At 39.2% G+C, this 17,403-nt stretch overlaps 1 protein-coding gene across 2 annotated transcripts; it reads right to left on the reverse strand.

Annotated features, from left to right (window-relative positions):
- Nucleotides 1-2,795: 2,795 nt before the first annotated feature.
- Nucleotides 2,796-17,204, reverse strand: sypl2a (synaptophysin-like 2a). Of its 2 annotated transcripts, XM_023424731.2 has the most exons (6): nt 17,013-17,204; nt 16,722-16,796; nt 10,494-10,615; nt 7,148-7,346; nt 5,932-6,105; nt 2,796-4,702 (listed from the first exon to the last, which is right to left on the reverse strand). In XM_023424731.2, the coding sequence occupies exons 1-6, from the start codon at nt 17,025-17,027 to the stop codon at nt 4,577-4,579; spliced, it is 711 nt and encodes a 236-aa protein (XP_023280499.1). In that variant the 5' UTR covers nt 17,028-17,204; the 3' UTR covers nt 2,796-4,576. The 2 variants fall into 2 exon arrangements, with proteins under 2 accessions (XP_023280499.1, XP_023280498.1); XM_023424730.2 differs by lacking the exons at nt 16,722-16,796; nt 17,013-17,204 and adding an exon at nt 11,329-11,466.
- Between the last annotated feature and the right edge of the window lie 199 nt (nt 17,205-17,403).

Consider the following 17,403-nt stretch of genomic DNA (forward strand, 5'->3'; position numbering starts at 1 on the left):
TGGTTTCAGACCAGTTCAACCAGTTATTAAACCCACATTTCACTTCCTGTTTCCACCAGCACTGTAAGAGTTTAATGACTGTGTTCAATAAAGACACAACAGATTCTAAGTGTGTGATAATTGCTTGTTTGTCTACACTTGTGACTTAGATATAGTTCAGATCACAAACAAGCTCGTTCCACAGGGTTCACTGACTTTTTCTTGCATCTGTAGATTTTCAATGTAAACTAAAATAAATCACATTCAGCTATTACCCTGTTATTGTCCCAGCAAACTGTCTCATCTTATATTCCTTTAAGTAATGATGGTACATGACCATGACCACTCAGTTGTCAAGTGCAGTTGGTGGATCCAGCCAGGGATCCACACACACACACACACACACACACACACACACACACACACACACACACACACACACACACACACACTTCCTTCGCTAAAAATCAACATTTTAATATAACAAACGATTTAAGGTGGGCAAAAAAACTTTGTATTGGAAAACATGGGAAGAGGCAGGAATTATCATTACGTTTTCATCCTCATTACATGCTTGAGGATGAAAGCTTTATGTCATCTGGACAGATAATGGCTAAATATAAAATCCATAAAAATATTTTTGGAAATATCTTCAATTGAGAAACTGTATAATGTCTGCACAAAGAAAACTCTAACTAATACTTTAAACTGTGGTACAGGAAATATTTCAGGGCAAATGGTCGATTAAGGGCGGCACATCTACATTTTATAGTCTCACCCACCAAAACTCAGTGGTCTCAAGGGAGGAAGATCTAAACGGGGAGATAACTAATGAGGTGTGGGAGGAAATTGTTAGGTCCTGGTGTAAGACAGCAAGGGAAGTACAGACTTGGTTATACTTACAGGATCATAAGAGACACTGGACTCTCTGTTAAATTGTGATACTAAAATGACAAGATTCAGATATATTGCTGGAAATGTGAAAGGAGCAGAGGAACTCTGTACACATGCTGTATGAATGTCAAATGACTGGAAAATTATTGGAAAACGTTGACTAAGAAAGAAAGAGAGTCCACATTACATCAATTTTAAAGTCTCTGGCTCATTGTCTGCTTCAGAATTGATTTTAAGATCCTTATATTGGTTTTTAAAACTCCTAATGGTCTTAGTGCTACTTATTTATCAGATTCGTTTTTATCATATGAACCTTCTAAGACCCTCAGGTCTTCTGGTAGTGGCCTTTTAATTAATCCCAAAGTCAGAATGAAAACCCACGGTGAGGTGTCTTTTTATTACTGTGGTCCATGTCTGTGGATCAGCCTCCCTGAAGACCTGAGGGAAGCAGAAATGTATTTCTATATTCTAAGCTGGTGTGTCTGATGTGTCCTTTAATTCTATGATTACTTTCTGGATTGTTTTTCTTTTCATGCCTTACTTTTATTTATATCTGGTTATTTATTTAATTTCTACTTTTATTTATGGTTTTACTCACTTCGAAACATCTCCACTGTTTCAGTATTTTATTATTTGATGTTTATCACTCTATCGTTATCTTTGCTCTCCAGTCTTCAGCGATTCCTCAGTTCCTGTTGTAATTGTCTTAATTCTATTGTTTTTATTTATGACTTGGTCATTTATTGTTCTTTGCTTGTGTGTGTGTGAGTGAGGTGGTGGGGGTTGTTTTTTTATAGATAGATAGATATAGATAGATAGATAGATAGATAGATAGATAGATAGATAGATAGATAGATAGATAGATAGATAGATAGATAGATGGATAGATGGATAGATGGATGGATGGATGAATGGATAGATACTTTATTTATCCCCAAGGGGAAATTCATGTGTCCATTAGCTCATTGTTGATGATAATAATAATAATAATGAAAACAGCTGATAATAAATAAACAATAATTAGATTGTTCCACTTCCTTTGGTTTGCTGCAGGTGCAGCTGAGTAGACTCCTGCCGAGCACAGACCCTTGGTTTTATTCTGTAACACACTGTGTGTTAGATTGTCTGTGATGTGCAAACAAAGTCTGATTGATTGATTGAACACATGCCTCACCAAAGTTGTTGGTACAGTGATGCCACAGAGCCCTGCCCTCTGCATATTAGGCAGAATACCTGAGGGGATTGACTGACGGTACAGCAGGCTCTGTGGTGCGACTGGCTCTGACCACAGGTTGTAGGATTGTGCTCAGACTCCGGAGAACAAAAAAATTCATCCCTTTCAATAAGTGGTCAGGAGAAATGACCAAAATAGCCAACTATGAACAATTCATTTTTTAAATGGACAACAGGCAGGAAGTATTTTTGGAAGATATGGGACCCCTACATGAATACAATATTCTATGACTAACCAGGTGATCAGAATACTTACCCTGTTTTCTTTCTTTGTCTTCAGTGTTCTTATTATTAATTTATTATTATCATTATTATTACTATTGTTACTGATGTGTTTTTTTTTGTTTGGAAAAGAAATAAAAAGTGAACAACAAAAAAAGCAGCTGAGACGTTCAGGTAGACTGTGTGTACCAGGCCTGTTCTTTATGTGTTTTACTGGATACCGTGTTGTATTCTTCTGTTATGTGTCTTCTATGCTTTGACTCATGTCTGTAAAAAGTGCCATATAAATAAACTTACTAGACTTCATGAATTTCAAACAGGATTATAATGTGCTATTAGACTAATGTGAAAGACGCTATAATCATAGTGGCTTTAAATGTCTGTCAACATTGTGTGTGGATGATCAACTACAGATGCTCTAACTAATGAACTCACTCTGCAGTGTAATGAAGAAAGGAGCCAAGATCAGCAGTTGCAGCTCTCGTGTTTTTACACATCAGTACAGATAAACCACTGTTTTCCTTTAGCACAAAGAAGGCATAAAATACATGAAGTCAATAAACCATAAACATCCACATATCACTGTGCTTCACTTCAACTAAGACTTATCTTTTAAAACTGATAAAGTAACTTACTATATAATAAACTTTATGTCTAATCTCAATATGATGTGGAAAATATATTACTTTACTTACAGATACTCAAACAGTCCCTCATACATTCGCTGGGCTGTGAAATAAACAGCTGCACTATTGTTAAGATTTGAGTCATTGGGCAAATATATAGGCTCATATTAGAGATAATTCAATCCCTCTGAGTGCAAAGCAACTGTTCAACATGTCGACAAGTTATCAACAGTGACTCAGAACAACTACAGGGCTTCAGTAAAGCCTTCTAATGTCCGGTTACATGAAGAGCAGAAGTATGGGCAGGATCATAAAGAAATACAGCAGGATTACATCACTTATGTTGAGAATAGAACCATTTATGATCAATGGACCTAATGCTATTCAGTGGATGACCAAATAAATCAAAGAGAAGCTGCACACTGACACTTTTCCATTAGGAAATACAAACAGAAACCCAACATTGGTTTAAAAATATCCAACAGACCAATTAATGTAGATAAAAATACATAAATAATGTCACTGCAAGGCACCTTTTCAAAAGAGAGTTCAAACAAGGATGAGTCTTAGTGTTAACGAACAGGCTAAATGTAATATCTGGATCAAACAGGAGCTGAATGAGGTTTGGCCTGACATCAGTCACTGTGAGCTACTGGAGTAAACCTGGAGAGAGCCGGCCTAGGTCTGGACACAGGCTGCAAATATAAACAGGTGTCTCACAACCTGAAAGTGTCTGCCTCAACAAGTTTACAGTAGATTGTAGTGTGAATTTCCTTTTACTTAGTGTGTGCTGTTTGCTGTAAACAATTAAACACTAGAAAATCAAAGTGTGCTGAAACTGTAACAACCATGTGGTTCTGTAATATATTTCATGTGGCGGTTAATTTAAGTGTTAGATGGTTTAACACACACCATGGTCTGATTATTTACCAGGTCTGTGCAATCAGCTGTTTTAAACGGGGAGGAAAAGGATCACTCAACATATTTTGACCTTCAAGCTTTTGACTCATCCAGTGAAGTTGAAGTGACATGTTCAGTCTGTAACTGTAGCACTTCCTCTTACAGATTATTTCATGGAAGAAGAGCAGGGCCCACATGTGCATTTGCTCCCACTTTAAATGTTTAAATACTGTTTGATTTGAACCTCTGTTGGTCCTTTGCCTTTTTCCCAGACCATGGACCAGCAGAGGTTCAGGTTCAGGTTGATCTCCCTGAAGGGCAGACCTCAGGGGTGGACGATGTGCTGCTGTGGAAGCAAATGCACTGTAGGTCTGCTGCTCTGAGCACCACATCAGACAGTTTCAGGTTTCAACACAGGAGCTCCTTTGTACTTAGTGTTTCAGTATTTTAGTTTGTGTTCACACTTAGTGTTTTCAAGGAATATGGGAACTGGGAGCTGATGACAGATTAAAAAAATAGAGAACAGAAAGTTTTTCAGTCACTGGGGACAAGTTAAACTTCAGCTAAAGACCTGTAACTGAAAAACAGTTCTGACAAGTGTTGGGAGGTGTTCATTCATTCTTTGTTTCCATTTCTGCAAGATGACATAAGAGACCAGTGTTGGGCAAAAAGCACTTCTGCTGTGGGTACAGGCTGATGCTTGAAGATCGTCAGTGATGTGGTTAAGGCCCGGGGGCCCCTCCTTCCTCCATGGTGGCCGGTGGGTTGGGGTCCTTGTGGAAAGGGGTCTCCTTGTAAATGAACCAGCAGTTACCTGCCCACAGGATCAAGTTCAAAAAGCCAAAGATCTGTAGAAAGACAGGAAAACACATGATGATGGTTAATTGTCGGTTATGTAAATAATGTAAACTTCTCATTTCTGAGGTGGAGCTGCACTAGACTGCATTACACTCATGACACTGTATTCTTCCTCTGTGATCCACTGTGTGATAAATTGCCTACATGACTACATGTCATCTGTAGCTGTTAAACACTGCTCACCACCATTCATGCTAACACTAGAAAAAACACATTAGAATGTTTTGTAGACAGAAGTTTGACCTGAACATCAACAGGATATTAAAATTCAAATAATTATTACATTTACACATTTATTTTCAAACAGTGTGTATAGAGATGGGAAATAAAAATGCTATTATGAGACCACATTTTCATTTTACAATGTGCATTCAAATTTTATTATACATAGTAACTCCACACTGCTGCAGCAAATAGTGATGCAGTCCCATGCGCACTTTTCTGCCACTACAGCACTCGTACAACAATAACTAGTCAGCCTCCCTCCTGTGCTGTGAGGAGTACAGTGTTGAAAATGGAAACCATGGTGGAACTGAGGCAGGTAGTTTATACCTGTGACACTCCTGAAACAGAGTTACAGTCAGAGTTCACAGGAGCAGTTCTGTTATGTGCTGAATAAGATAATATGGCAACATTTATCCTGAATTTCCCTTAGGGGATTAAAAAAAAAAAAAAATAAATATATATATATATTTATTACATTTTAATCCCCTAGGGATATATAGGTCCAAGTGAATGTTGTTCCAAATTTGAAAAAGTTCCCTCAAGGCGTTACTGAGATATCGTGTCCATGAGAATGGAACGGACAGACAACCTGAAAACAATATGCCTCCGGCTCTGACTGTGGCCAGCACAGAGACATAATAATGTGAATGTGACCTAGTAACAAAAATAAGTTAGGTGAGGTTTTGGCAGCGCTGTCATGTTCTGTGTGTCTGTGTAGAAGAACAACACTTCACGACCATTTATTCATAAACAACCTTGTATGTTGTAATTAGCAATGACAGAAAATGACTAAATATGTGACAAGTTCAAAGGGAAGCTAAAGAAATCCCTGCTGTAGCTCATTTTCCTTAAACACAGTTGTGTGAATGGAGTGGATTCATCCAGGAGAAAAATGGCCCCAAGATCTCTACAATCCTCTTTCATCTACAAGAACCATATGACCACAGAGAAGTAACGAGGTCTGCTGCTAGTGCACTGCTTTAACATGACTCACCACGGAGGCGTTGAGGCGGCCCATGGAGGGAAACTCTCCTGCCTGACAGACTTCCTTGCACGACTCCACCAGGTGCTCAGGGTTCGTGGCCCATTTGACATCAGTGAGGCCTTTGCCCCAAGCTGAGGAGCACACGAGCCACAGGAAGGCAAAGGCAGCGGTCACCAGGAGGTCCTGAAGGAGGACACAGTAAACATGGAGCATGTTTACATACATGTCAATATCAACACTCAGAGTTCTTAGTTCCAAGTTGTAAATATTATCTACTATAAAAACACGAGTACGTTGCCATCTGTATGTTGTTCCTGAGTGTAGGCTACGTTCATAATTCATAAGTGATAATATTTTTCATATTCATAATTTTACAATCAAACTGTATTGGACAATCTTTGTATGATTTTTGATTTTACCATCTGACCATTCTCTGTACTGATCCTAAAGCTGGGCTCACACTACAGGAGATTTAAAATCTTAACTCAGGTGGCATCACACACATAAGGAGCAACTTCCCTGCTGTTCTTCTCTCTAATCTCAAGCATGTTCACACTACAGGATTTCAAAATAATGGTGCATCACTGACTACAGGACTTTATTAAGATTATCATGCCAGAGGGAGAAATCAGGGAGCAGAGACTACCTCAAATGATCTCATGGGGAAGCAGATGTAAACAAAATGGAGACTGAGTGAAATTTTGCAATGAGAACAATCAAAAGCAGGTCAAAGAGTCTGGATGAGAAACTGTTTGGGTAAACACAGTCAACACAGTTGAGAGCTGGAGGTGAGAGGGGAGTCATATAAAATATGAACCAATTGTGTGAAAGCCCTGAGTAATGGCTAAAAAGTGTTTTCTGAGGTCCCCGTGACCTTGACCCTTGACCACCAAAGTCTGATCAGTTCATCCTCGAGTCCCGGTGAATGTTTGTGTAAAATGTGAAGAAGTTCCCTCAAGGTGTTACTGAGATATCATGTCCACAAGAATGGGATGGGCGGACAACCCGAAAACAATGTCTCCGGCTCTGACTGTCGCCTAAAAAATGAGCTTCCCCTGCTTTCAGATCATTATCATTAAAATATGGATATGGGCCGCCAACATTTTTGAGCTTTTTAAGTGGGCCATGAGGCGGAAAAGGTCGGGAACCACTGGTGTATGGGAAACACTGCCCAGGGTTGGTGGATGTGAAGGTGTTAGTAGGTATAAAGAGAGGATGTACTCACGATGATGGGACCACGGGTGGTCTGGCGGTAGACATTCTGGTAGCCCAGGTAGAGGATCAGTGTGGCGGTGCAATAAAGAAACCCAAATACGCCGACACACACAAAGAACTCTGCCGAGGAGGAGAAGTCGCCCTGCAGGTAGGTGACGTTGGATGGAGTGCTGTTACATGATGGTATCTTATAGGGGTACGCTGACAACCTGAGGAAACGTACAGAGGGAGAAGTCGGTGTCAACAGCTGCTCTCATGTTTTTATACTCTGTGTGATTTCAGAGAAAACAAGTCCTCACCTCACTCACTCTTTAATCCATGGAAGGCAAGAGGAGAGAATGACAGGATTAAGTGAGACTTCAGACTTTAAACAAACTAAACAGAACCTTTAGTTGATTTGTCTGACTGCAGATCAGCTCCATCATAAAGACATTTTACAGACTGATTTCACATCTTCATCCAATCATTTCTTAAAACAATTAACGATGATAAAAAGAAGACCCTGTTTCTGACACCAAAGCATCACACTGTGTGTTTAGGTAAAAAAAAAATCTTGTTTAATTGTCACACTGCACTACATGATAGTAACAAGGAAAACTCTTTGGCTTAAAACTGTTTAGTTGTAGAATATTGGTTTTGGATATATGTAATTGAAGGAGTTATAAAAAAAAAAAAGCAATGTAGGTTGTTTTTGGTTAAATCTTTATACCTGTTTGACAGATGAAAAACACAGCCTACTTAAGTTTACTGGCTGCTTTCATCAAACTACACAACACTCCACCACAGGGTGGAGGGGCTGGGAGCCAAGTTGCTGCTGACATTTGCTCAGCTTTTTTCTCTCATCACTGTTTGGTTAAGATATATAGTTAAAAATGACCCAGACAGACTGGAAAAGTGGGTTGGGCTCTAAGGCACAGTGCTAAAGTGGTTCAAGTCACATCTTCAGTACAGGAACTATTTTATCTCAGCTGTAATTTTGTATTTGAGTGAACCAACATGATATGTGGGGTTCCACAAGGCTCAATCCTTGGACCTCTGCTACTTAACATTACATGCTCCCATCAGGCCACATTATACAAAGCAATTACATCAACTATCATAATTATGCATGACAAACAAATCTACCTTTTATCATCACCATTTATTATAAATTAAATTGAACTCAAACCTTCCTCCTGGTCCACATGGACTTTGGGTGTTCTCTTAATCAAACACGTTAGGAGATTGCTGCGGAGGCAACTGTAATTACATTTTGTGTAAGTGTGAGTATAATTGGCCACAATGGTTTAATCTGTCAAAAGCTTTCTCTTCGAGCAGATTAGATTTCTGTAACAGACTTTTCTTACTTCAAACATGTGCAGCTCATTCAGAATAAGCTGTTAGAGTCCTAAGAAAGATCAAAACAATGAACACATCATACCAGTTCTCAGGTCTATGTCAGAGAATAGAATTTATAGAACTTCTACTTGTGTATAAATGTCCTTGTGGCTTAGGACCAAGATACATCTCTGACTGTGTTGAACCCTCTCAACCTCTCAGGTCATCAGGTAGTGGGCTGTTACCATTACTGTTGAGTGCAAACTCAAAATGGAGAAGCAGCATTTAGTTACTGTGCACCACAGAACTGTAACAAACATTAGACTTTGAACACCTTTAAATCCAGGTTTAAAACTTTTATGTTCCTGCCTTTGACTGAACCATAACTACTCATCATGAACCAGCTTCCCTCCTTTCCTGTATTTATATCGCTGTTCTTTATTTTTAAATTTTCTTTAAAAAGTCTTCTATTCTTTCAATTTGCATTTTAATGTTTTATCCTCTTCCTGTTTTTATGCCGTTTTCTTTCTTATGTATGAAATGGGCAATAAAAATACATTTATCCTGTCTTTTATTAAATTCTCACTCCCAGAGTCTATGTGGGCTTTTAACAGACATTACATTTTCTATTTTACCTATATAAAACAGTCCTGTCAGTGCAGTCCTTTATTAAATAAGAACAAATATGATTTCACTGTTAACGCCTGAAAAAAGAGCAGGAAATCCTGTAAATATCTCCCCTAGTCTAATCTCAAAATGACCCAACTGCAAATGTAAGTGTAATGGAAAAAGAGAAGGTCACAGGCTGTAGAACGCCACTAAAATTAACTACTAATAAATTTAACACTGGTGCTCTTTCCTTTACCACTGTCAAGTGTGATAAAACCTATCAAGAGAGACTGAAATAGTTTTTTTTGTCTGATTAAGATTTGTCTGATTTAATTTTATAATACTGGAGAACAGTTCTTTACACCAAACAACAGTTACATGGTTGTGCATACATTTGTCATATCATAGTATACTGTTTATTGCTAATTGAAAGTAGAGGTAATTTGCATCTGATAAAATACAACAATTTGATAATATTAACAAATTATACAAAAGAGTTAACTTTCATTTAATTGTAATTATTTTATTATTTGGCATTGTAATTATTTAACACTAATGTATTATTAACAAAAGTGTTACACGTGAATTGTATTTTCTTTGGCCTTTTTTGCCTTTATTTAGACAACCACAGTGAGAGAGACAGGATAGTCAGGGAGAGAGAGAGAGAGGGTTATGACATGCAAGCAAAGGGTAATGGGTAGAGCTTGAACCCGAGCCATTGTGGTTAGAGTTAAGCCTATGTGGTATGTGCTCTACCAGGTGAGCAGAATGAAAGAATGTGTATTGTCTCTGCTTAAGTAGATCTCCACTCTACTTATTATTTTAGATTAAAAAATGTCCAATAGTAATCAAAAACCAACAATCTTTATTTAAATGTCAAATAGATGTGGGTTCAACCATATGGCCCAGTCCTATTTGACAGTGGATTTAAATGCAACCACTCAGCAAATACTGGTCGGATTGGTTACCTGGAAGCATTCAGACCCACAATCAAACCTTCAGTTATTTTCTGTCTCTGCAGACGTCTGACAGCATTAACATAAAGCTAAAGAGCATTCACAAAGTTTTCAGACCCTTCAGTTATTTCTTATTTTGTTCTGTTGCCGCCTCATGATAAAACAAAAAAAATACTTCATTAGTCTACACTCAATACCCCATAATGTCTAAGTTAAAACAAATTTATTAAAAAGGAAAAACTGAAATATCACATTGACCTAAGTACACTTTTCACACACTTTGTCAGACAGGGGACAGAAGATGGCCAGATGGTGGCAGAATTCCACAGTTGTTTTGTTTGCCAACTGACAGAAGAACAAGATCCAAAAGGTTTTGCTCCTGGCATTTTAGTGTGGGTAGTGAACCTTAAGTAAAATGGGCATGGCTCCTATGAGAGATAAGGAACAAATGAGCACTCCATTGTTCTATAGTACCTGAATGGGTAGCCAAACACAGGCTCTACAGGCTGCACGTCCTGCGCTCCTGGACATTTGACATTGAAGTGGGTTGTCCCAGAGTAACCTCCAGTGGTAGCAAAGGCAAAGATGGTGAAGACCTGTAGTGGCAGAGAAAATTGGAGGGTAAGAGATTTTTTTTTTTTTTTTTTAAAAGAGGCATGTTTGTTTGACTGACAGGTGCTCAAGCTATCAGGCTACTGAAGAAAATGAAACCTGACTCAGCAGCTGAAATTCTGCCCCAAAAGAAAATGTACAAAATCTGAATAAAAGTTTGTATTGAAATTAAATTAAAATACAATTTAATGAATTTGAAACCCTATATTTCCAAAAAAAACTACATTAAGACACTTGAATTGCGATGCATTTTAGGATCAGAGGTCAGCTTCTAAATTACAGCCAATATATAACTGATACTATGATGCCTTTTCCTTTCTCATAAGTAAGAGATGTGATATTTTTCAGTCTGAACTAAATTCCCCACTTTACCATCACCATCCTCCCTGCAGTTGTTCCTGTGTGTGATTACTGAATCACAGGTTTTTTGCTCTAAGTGTAATGTACTGTTCGTGTAACACAGCACTGATAAGACAACACTAACCCTCTGTACATTTACTGTGAATGCTGTGCACAAATATTTAACTATGTAGAAGTTGTTTTCAGAGAAGAAAGAATGTCAGCAAAATGTTTCATCTCAGGGGAGAAAAATAAGCTGAAATCTTCAACTATGCTGACAAAGAACAGACACCAGCAGGAAGAATGGAAAGCAGAGGGAAACCTGGACCATTTCCTGTAACCTTTAACTTGAACTGACTGTGCAGAAAAACAAGGATTCCACTCCAGGATCTCCAGAGTCCACTCCAGTACAGCAGAAACTGCAAGGGTTCAAATATGTCCAGTTTGCATCTAAATCAGCCACATTTCTCAGGTGGTCCATGAATTAAGCAGCAAAGTTTGAACAGCCTCTCTTCATCTGCAGCATGACCACATCTACACTGACATTCAGGTCAGGCTGAAAACATGTTGTTAGTTATAGGACCTGGACTGAGCTCAGACCTGCAGTACTCTACTGGACACGGTGTCAATTCTGTGCAATCCGCATTGTACAAAAACATTTAGAAGCCTAACCACTCACAATGGACCTCACGCCAACACAATCCGGAAGGTAGCCCTCCCAAAAACCTCTTACACCCCGGGGTAACACCAGAGGTCCATTTGAAGCCAGGAAAAACCTTGTTAAAATGCAATATCTGTAAGCAGAGTACATCCAACTTACTCCACTACAATGTTGTTGATCCTGTCTGCTGCTGTTTCATCCTATTTTTAAAAGGTAACACATTAAGTGCTAAAATAGAAACACAAACTAGGAACAGAGCAGAGTGCGATTTCATACTGCAGCATTCTGTCATACAGCCAGCACTGGGACACATTATAGACATACCACCCCTGTAACTGATGTGGAAATATAGGGCTAAGATATGTCAAGTGTTTCATTACAGCTGATACTCACTCATGACAACTTTTTGGAGAAAGATGATAGTGACAGAAACTGAGCTTTCTCAACATTGTTACTCTGCTTACATAAAGTTACTCAGTTCAGTGCAGTGTGTTGGCCACATAGGGCTGTAAGGTGCATTATAAAGGCTGTATTACATTTGTTCAAGCAAGGCTTGAAGAAAGAAAATAGATTTTTCGATTAATTTATTTGAATGGTCATTTCTTAAAATCCCACAGTGTTCCCTTGAATTTGCACCTTCTCTCATTTAACATGTACATCTGCACCAAATGTTTGTGTGTGCAGTGGTTACTTGCTGATTCAGCGTGATGTGTAAAATGTCTACTTTGTGGAGATCAAGTTATTACAATTTGAGTTTAAAAGTAAAATAAATGATGATCGACGATGATTCCTACAATGGCACATAACCAAAGTCTCATATTTTTACATAAACCTGGCGAAACCTTTTCAGAAAGTTTGAGGATTCAGAACCATTTAAAAACATAAGAAGTCATGTCATGTAAATGAAACCATTCTGCAGCCCTCTGACTCACAAAGCCAGTAAAGTTGATTCCAGACTCCCTAACAGTCATACCTCTGCAACTCTCTGACCACTATTTCATTTGCTTCACTGTTTGCCTCCCAGAACTGATGTCCATCCACTACCTCTGCTTTCATTCCTCCATCTCCCTCCTACTTTTCCTTAATGGTTATCTGTACTCTACCTCGTCACATTTTCTTCAATGGAGATCCATGCTGCCACAGAGTGTCTCTGCTCTACAGGAACCTTATGTCTGGATAGCCTGTGTCCTCTATCCACCACACCTGCTCACTCCAACGTTGCCTTCTCTTTGCAATATACACCACCTCTTTGGGTCCAACTGGCTGCTCGGAGGTCTCCTCATGTCCCTGCTATGTAGACGACACCCAACTACACCTGTCATTATACCTGTCGTTCCCAACAGACGACCCCACTGTCTCTGCACTGATCTCAGCTTGACTCTCTGACATATCCACATGCATGAACAAACGCCACCTTCAACTAAACCTCTCTAAGACTGAACTCCAAGTCATCTCGGCTAATCGCTCTTTCCATCATGATATCAATATCAAAATCACCTTTTCATCCCTGACCCCAACCAAGGTCATGAAAAACCTGGGTGTCATGTTTGATGACCAGCTCTGCTTCTCTGACCATGTTGGAGATCCGGTTGTGCCACTCTGCTCCATCTACTTGAACTCAATCATTCAGCCTGTTGCTTCTCAGCCACTGAGTCCCTCCAATGAACGTGGTCTGTCATCACCATCCCTGAACACAAGACAGTCTCAGTCCAGACTGTTCTGGTCTGTGGTTCTATCAGAGCAGGGGTCCCTCTGTATCTTCAAGAATCTGTTAAAGACTCATCTCTTTCTGAGAGCACCTCTTGTCCTAACACCTCTAACTAACTCTTACTGTGGACTTTCATGTCATTATTGTTTACTGATAAATATGACGATTATTTTCTCAAATAATTGATTTATTGTTCTAGTCTGTAAAATAAATGCCATTTACCATTTTTACAAGCCCACAATGTTGTCTTCTATTGTTTGTTTTGTCTGACCAACAGTCCAAAACCTAAAGATATTCAAGTCACTGTTGTATGGGACAAAGAAAAGCTGACTGAGACGATTATCGATAACCCAAATACCTGCTGATTGACTAATTGATTAATCCTTGCAGCTATACATTTTACAGTTTGAAAAATACTAATTACTTCAAACATATCTTGTATTGCAACTTCCCAAATGTTATCAGCCAACACATATGTCTATGATAAAAGTGCCAAAAGACTTGCTGCTGGGTGACAGTGAATGTTTATGATCACCCAACAGGGCTAGCGGATGACCTTCACTCACTTCTTTAACTTAATCAGAAGCAATCATATACTTTTCATATGACAGGGACAACATGGTGGTCACAAGAAAACTGCTCTTTTCTAACCAAATGGCAGTGTTGCAGTAATAATCTTGTAAAGGGGAGACAAAGGGGAGACACACACACATACACCGACACATACACACCTCACCCCCCCTCCCAGTACATCCTTCCTACAATGAAGTTTCCGATTAGGGCATGTGATTCTTGCTTCCGTACTTTCTCTCGAGAATAATGTCAGTTGTTCACTTACACCCACATCTACCAAAGCACATTCCAAAATCATCAAGACCCTTTTCAACTACTTTACAGTTGCATTAAATGGGCCAAAGCACAGGGCGAAGCAGGCTTTAGTATTGTAAAGGCAGAAAGATAAACAACAGAAACACTAAGAACTAGAGGTCAGTATTTCGCAAGCTTCAGGCCCACTGAGGATTTTCGGGAATGGGTTTCATCTTTCAGGTATCTCTGGATCTCCATAACGTTTCTCAGCTTTCATCTCAGCCCTGTTTGACCCACCCAGGCCAATCTGACCACTCGCCAAACAAACCCTCCAGACAGGGTGTGGGTTCCCTGTCCAGAATCCAGAATCCAATATCCACCCAGCTTCCCACAGACTGACTGAAGCATTCGTCACTACCACTCCTGGTCAGGGAGCAGCAGGAGAGATATGAAACAGTAGCAAGCCACAAGGTTCTAAATCTTGCAACTCAATATTTTATACAACAACCTTTATGTGTATATAACATCACATGAAAATATGATGATAATGAACCAAAAACAGACCCTGCAGGTCATGATTGCATAAATAGCCAGACCACTGCCCTACCTTAGTAATGACAACCCTCCATCTGACACTGTGAAAAACTACTGTTACTGGCTAATGTCCATGTTTACAGGCTGCGGCATTCAGACCAGTTTGACATTCAGTTATATTAATTATAAACATCTCTTTGAGTATGTAGAGCAGGGAGGGAAACTGTTTGGCCCAGTGCTAGAGTGCCTCATGCTGGAAGATGTCTGTTTATTTCAGCCTTAAGACTGAGAAATTGGAAATAGCAGTTTAAAAATCAGAACAACAATTAATGCAGCTGTGAAAATCAGATTTGAAAGCTGAGTGACTATTATGAAGGAGCAAAATTCCTCAAACTCAAAAAGCCGAGCAACCAAACAACAGTCATACAAATTGTAGCAACACAGTTCAAATGTGCTAGTAGTGAGAGTTTTGATCTATTCTTTACAGTGGGATTACTTTTTTCATTCAGCTACTTTTTTGAATGCCATCATTTAGCAACAACACCACTGTGCATCAACTCCAACAGTTGCATTGTTTACATCAGGGACCAGCTGACTGTGCTGAAACCGGCCAACAGACAACCATAACTACAGACATCCCCACAGATATCAGGAAGGACACACAGAGGGTGAGGAGAAATGAGGTGACAAGCAAAGAGAGCCAAGTCCAGACAACAGAGACTGATGGAGAAGAGTATCTCCCTTTCTATCATCATGGGAAGCGTGAGACCACTGGACAATAAGATGGACCAGCTCACGGCCTTAGTGAGGAATCGGCGTAGAGTTGTGTGTTTCATGGAGAAATGGCTACAGGAACATGCTCTGGATACCATCGCTATCACATGGTTTTCAGACGGTTCAGACGGACAGGATAACCCTGATTCTGAACTAAGAAAAATGAATACTTTCTAAACTACTTCAGTTCCAGGATTCTTTCTCCATTATAAAATTCAAGACACAGGTTTTCCACTCCAACAATGAACACATGATCAGTACAAGCAAATGCAGGATAATTCCACTGATTTTGGCAACTATTTTACTCATAATAACATTGTAATCATCAGGTTAACTGACGTTTTTCATGGCAGACATTTGGACATAAAGCAGGAAAAGCACAGGTGTATTTTATGGCTATAATGATAGCTACATCACTGGCATGCTTCCGTGTGTTTAAGTCTACAGTACAGCAACAGATAAACCTTGCTGTATATGTTAACAGGATGTGGCTGCTCCACAAGCTGCTTAAATACACACAGCACTACCTACTGTAATGGAGCAGTAGCCACATAAGGAGTTTTCTTTTTTTAGTATACAGTCCAATCAGATTACTCATTACAAGTCAATCACACAGACTCATACCGTAGTGATATTTTAGAGCATGTTCTACTGAGGAGCAGCACATACAGTATATCCAACCTATTTGTTTCACGGTATCAATATCAGTCCTGTTCAGTGGCACTGCTTCACTCTCTGAATCATACAACAACTATTATCTTAGCTGGATTACTTCAATACAAGAAATGCCTGGAAATTTCATGGGAATTGTTTCATCTTCCAGTTTGGACCAGTGTGAAATATAATGGGGTGTAGTATATGTTTTTACAGCAGAAACCTACCTAGGTTAACATTTCACTTGGGAAATCAATAGCTATATGTAAATCCAAAAGACATGACATAATTTATTTAATTCAGGTCTAAAGGTAGTCAAAAGTTACAAAAGAACAAAACAGAAACAGGGAAGCAGTTGCACCTTAATCTGTGTACCATGTTTACCTAAGGTTAGTCAACAACACTGCAAACAATTGCATTGTGTCTAGTAGACGGGATTTGTGAAATGGACTGAAGGAAATATTGAGACCATGAGGATCAAGTGACAGAAATGCCGAGAAGATATGGTGGCTGAACACAGGTATATGAAAACTATCACTAACGTTAGCGTGGTTTGTATCTAATTTTGAGAAATGTTCAATACTTTAAAAAAAAAAAAAAAAACTTTACTCACCCATTCCAGGACACGAATGAATCCAAGAGGTTCTTTCAGTGGTCCCAGATCCAGGGAAAATCCAGACATCAATTTCTGAGTAGAACAAACAAGTGTAAAAGACGAACAAAGATACACAAATATAAAGTTAGCCAGGTATAAACGAATTAACGTTCATAATAGCACCCACACAACTATCGTTACCTGTTTGTCACCTTGCGGCTAACTGGCCCTGCCCTTGTTAGCCAACTCCTGTTAGCGATATGCTAACGCTAACTCATGTAAACCCAGAGATCTAGCTAACTCACCTACCTGAACAGTATCCATTGGGACTCGAAGCAACTGAAAAGTAGTTTGTGTTCACTCCTGAAGTTGTCAGTTTGGTTGTAGAGCTAACTTAAAGACACTCCGTTTGAACAGTGGCATGCGATACAGTAGCTAGTAACTGTCAACAGGCGACAGACCAACAGTCAGAGGAGTAACTTACAAACGCACTGTCAGAGCCTGTACAACTGAACTACTGTCGAACCCACCAAAATAAAATACATCTCACTTCCGGTTACTTTTCAAAATAACCGGAAGTGTGTACACATGAAATATTTATTATATGGACGTCACCTTCAAATTTTCGCAATTCTTATCCCAGTAATTTTCTGAAACATTTAAGATGAAGATGAAGGGTCAAACTGTATGAAACTGGCCT

This window comes from Seriola lalandi, unplaced genomic scaffold, assembly GCF_002814215.2.
Source record: "Seriola lalandi dorsalis isolate HSWRI2012SDOR001 ecotype SW California unplaced genomic scaffold, Sedor1 jcf7180002054748, whole genome shotgun sequence".
Lineage (NCBI taxonomy): Eukaryota > Metazoa > Chordata > Actinopteri > Carangiformes > Carangidae > Seriola > Seriola lalandi.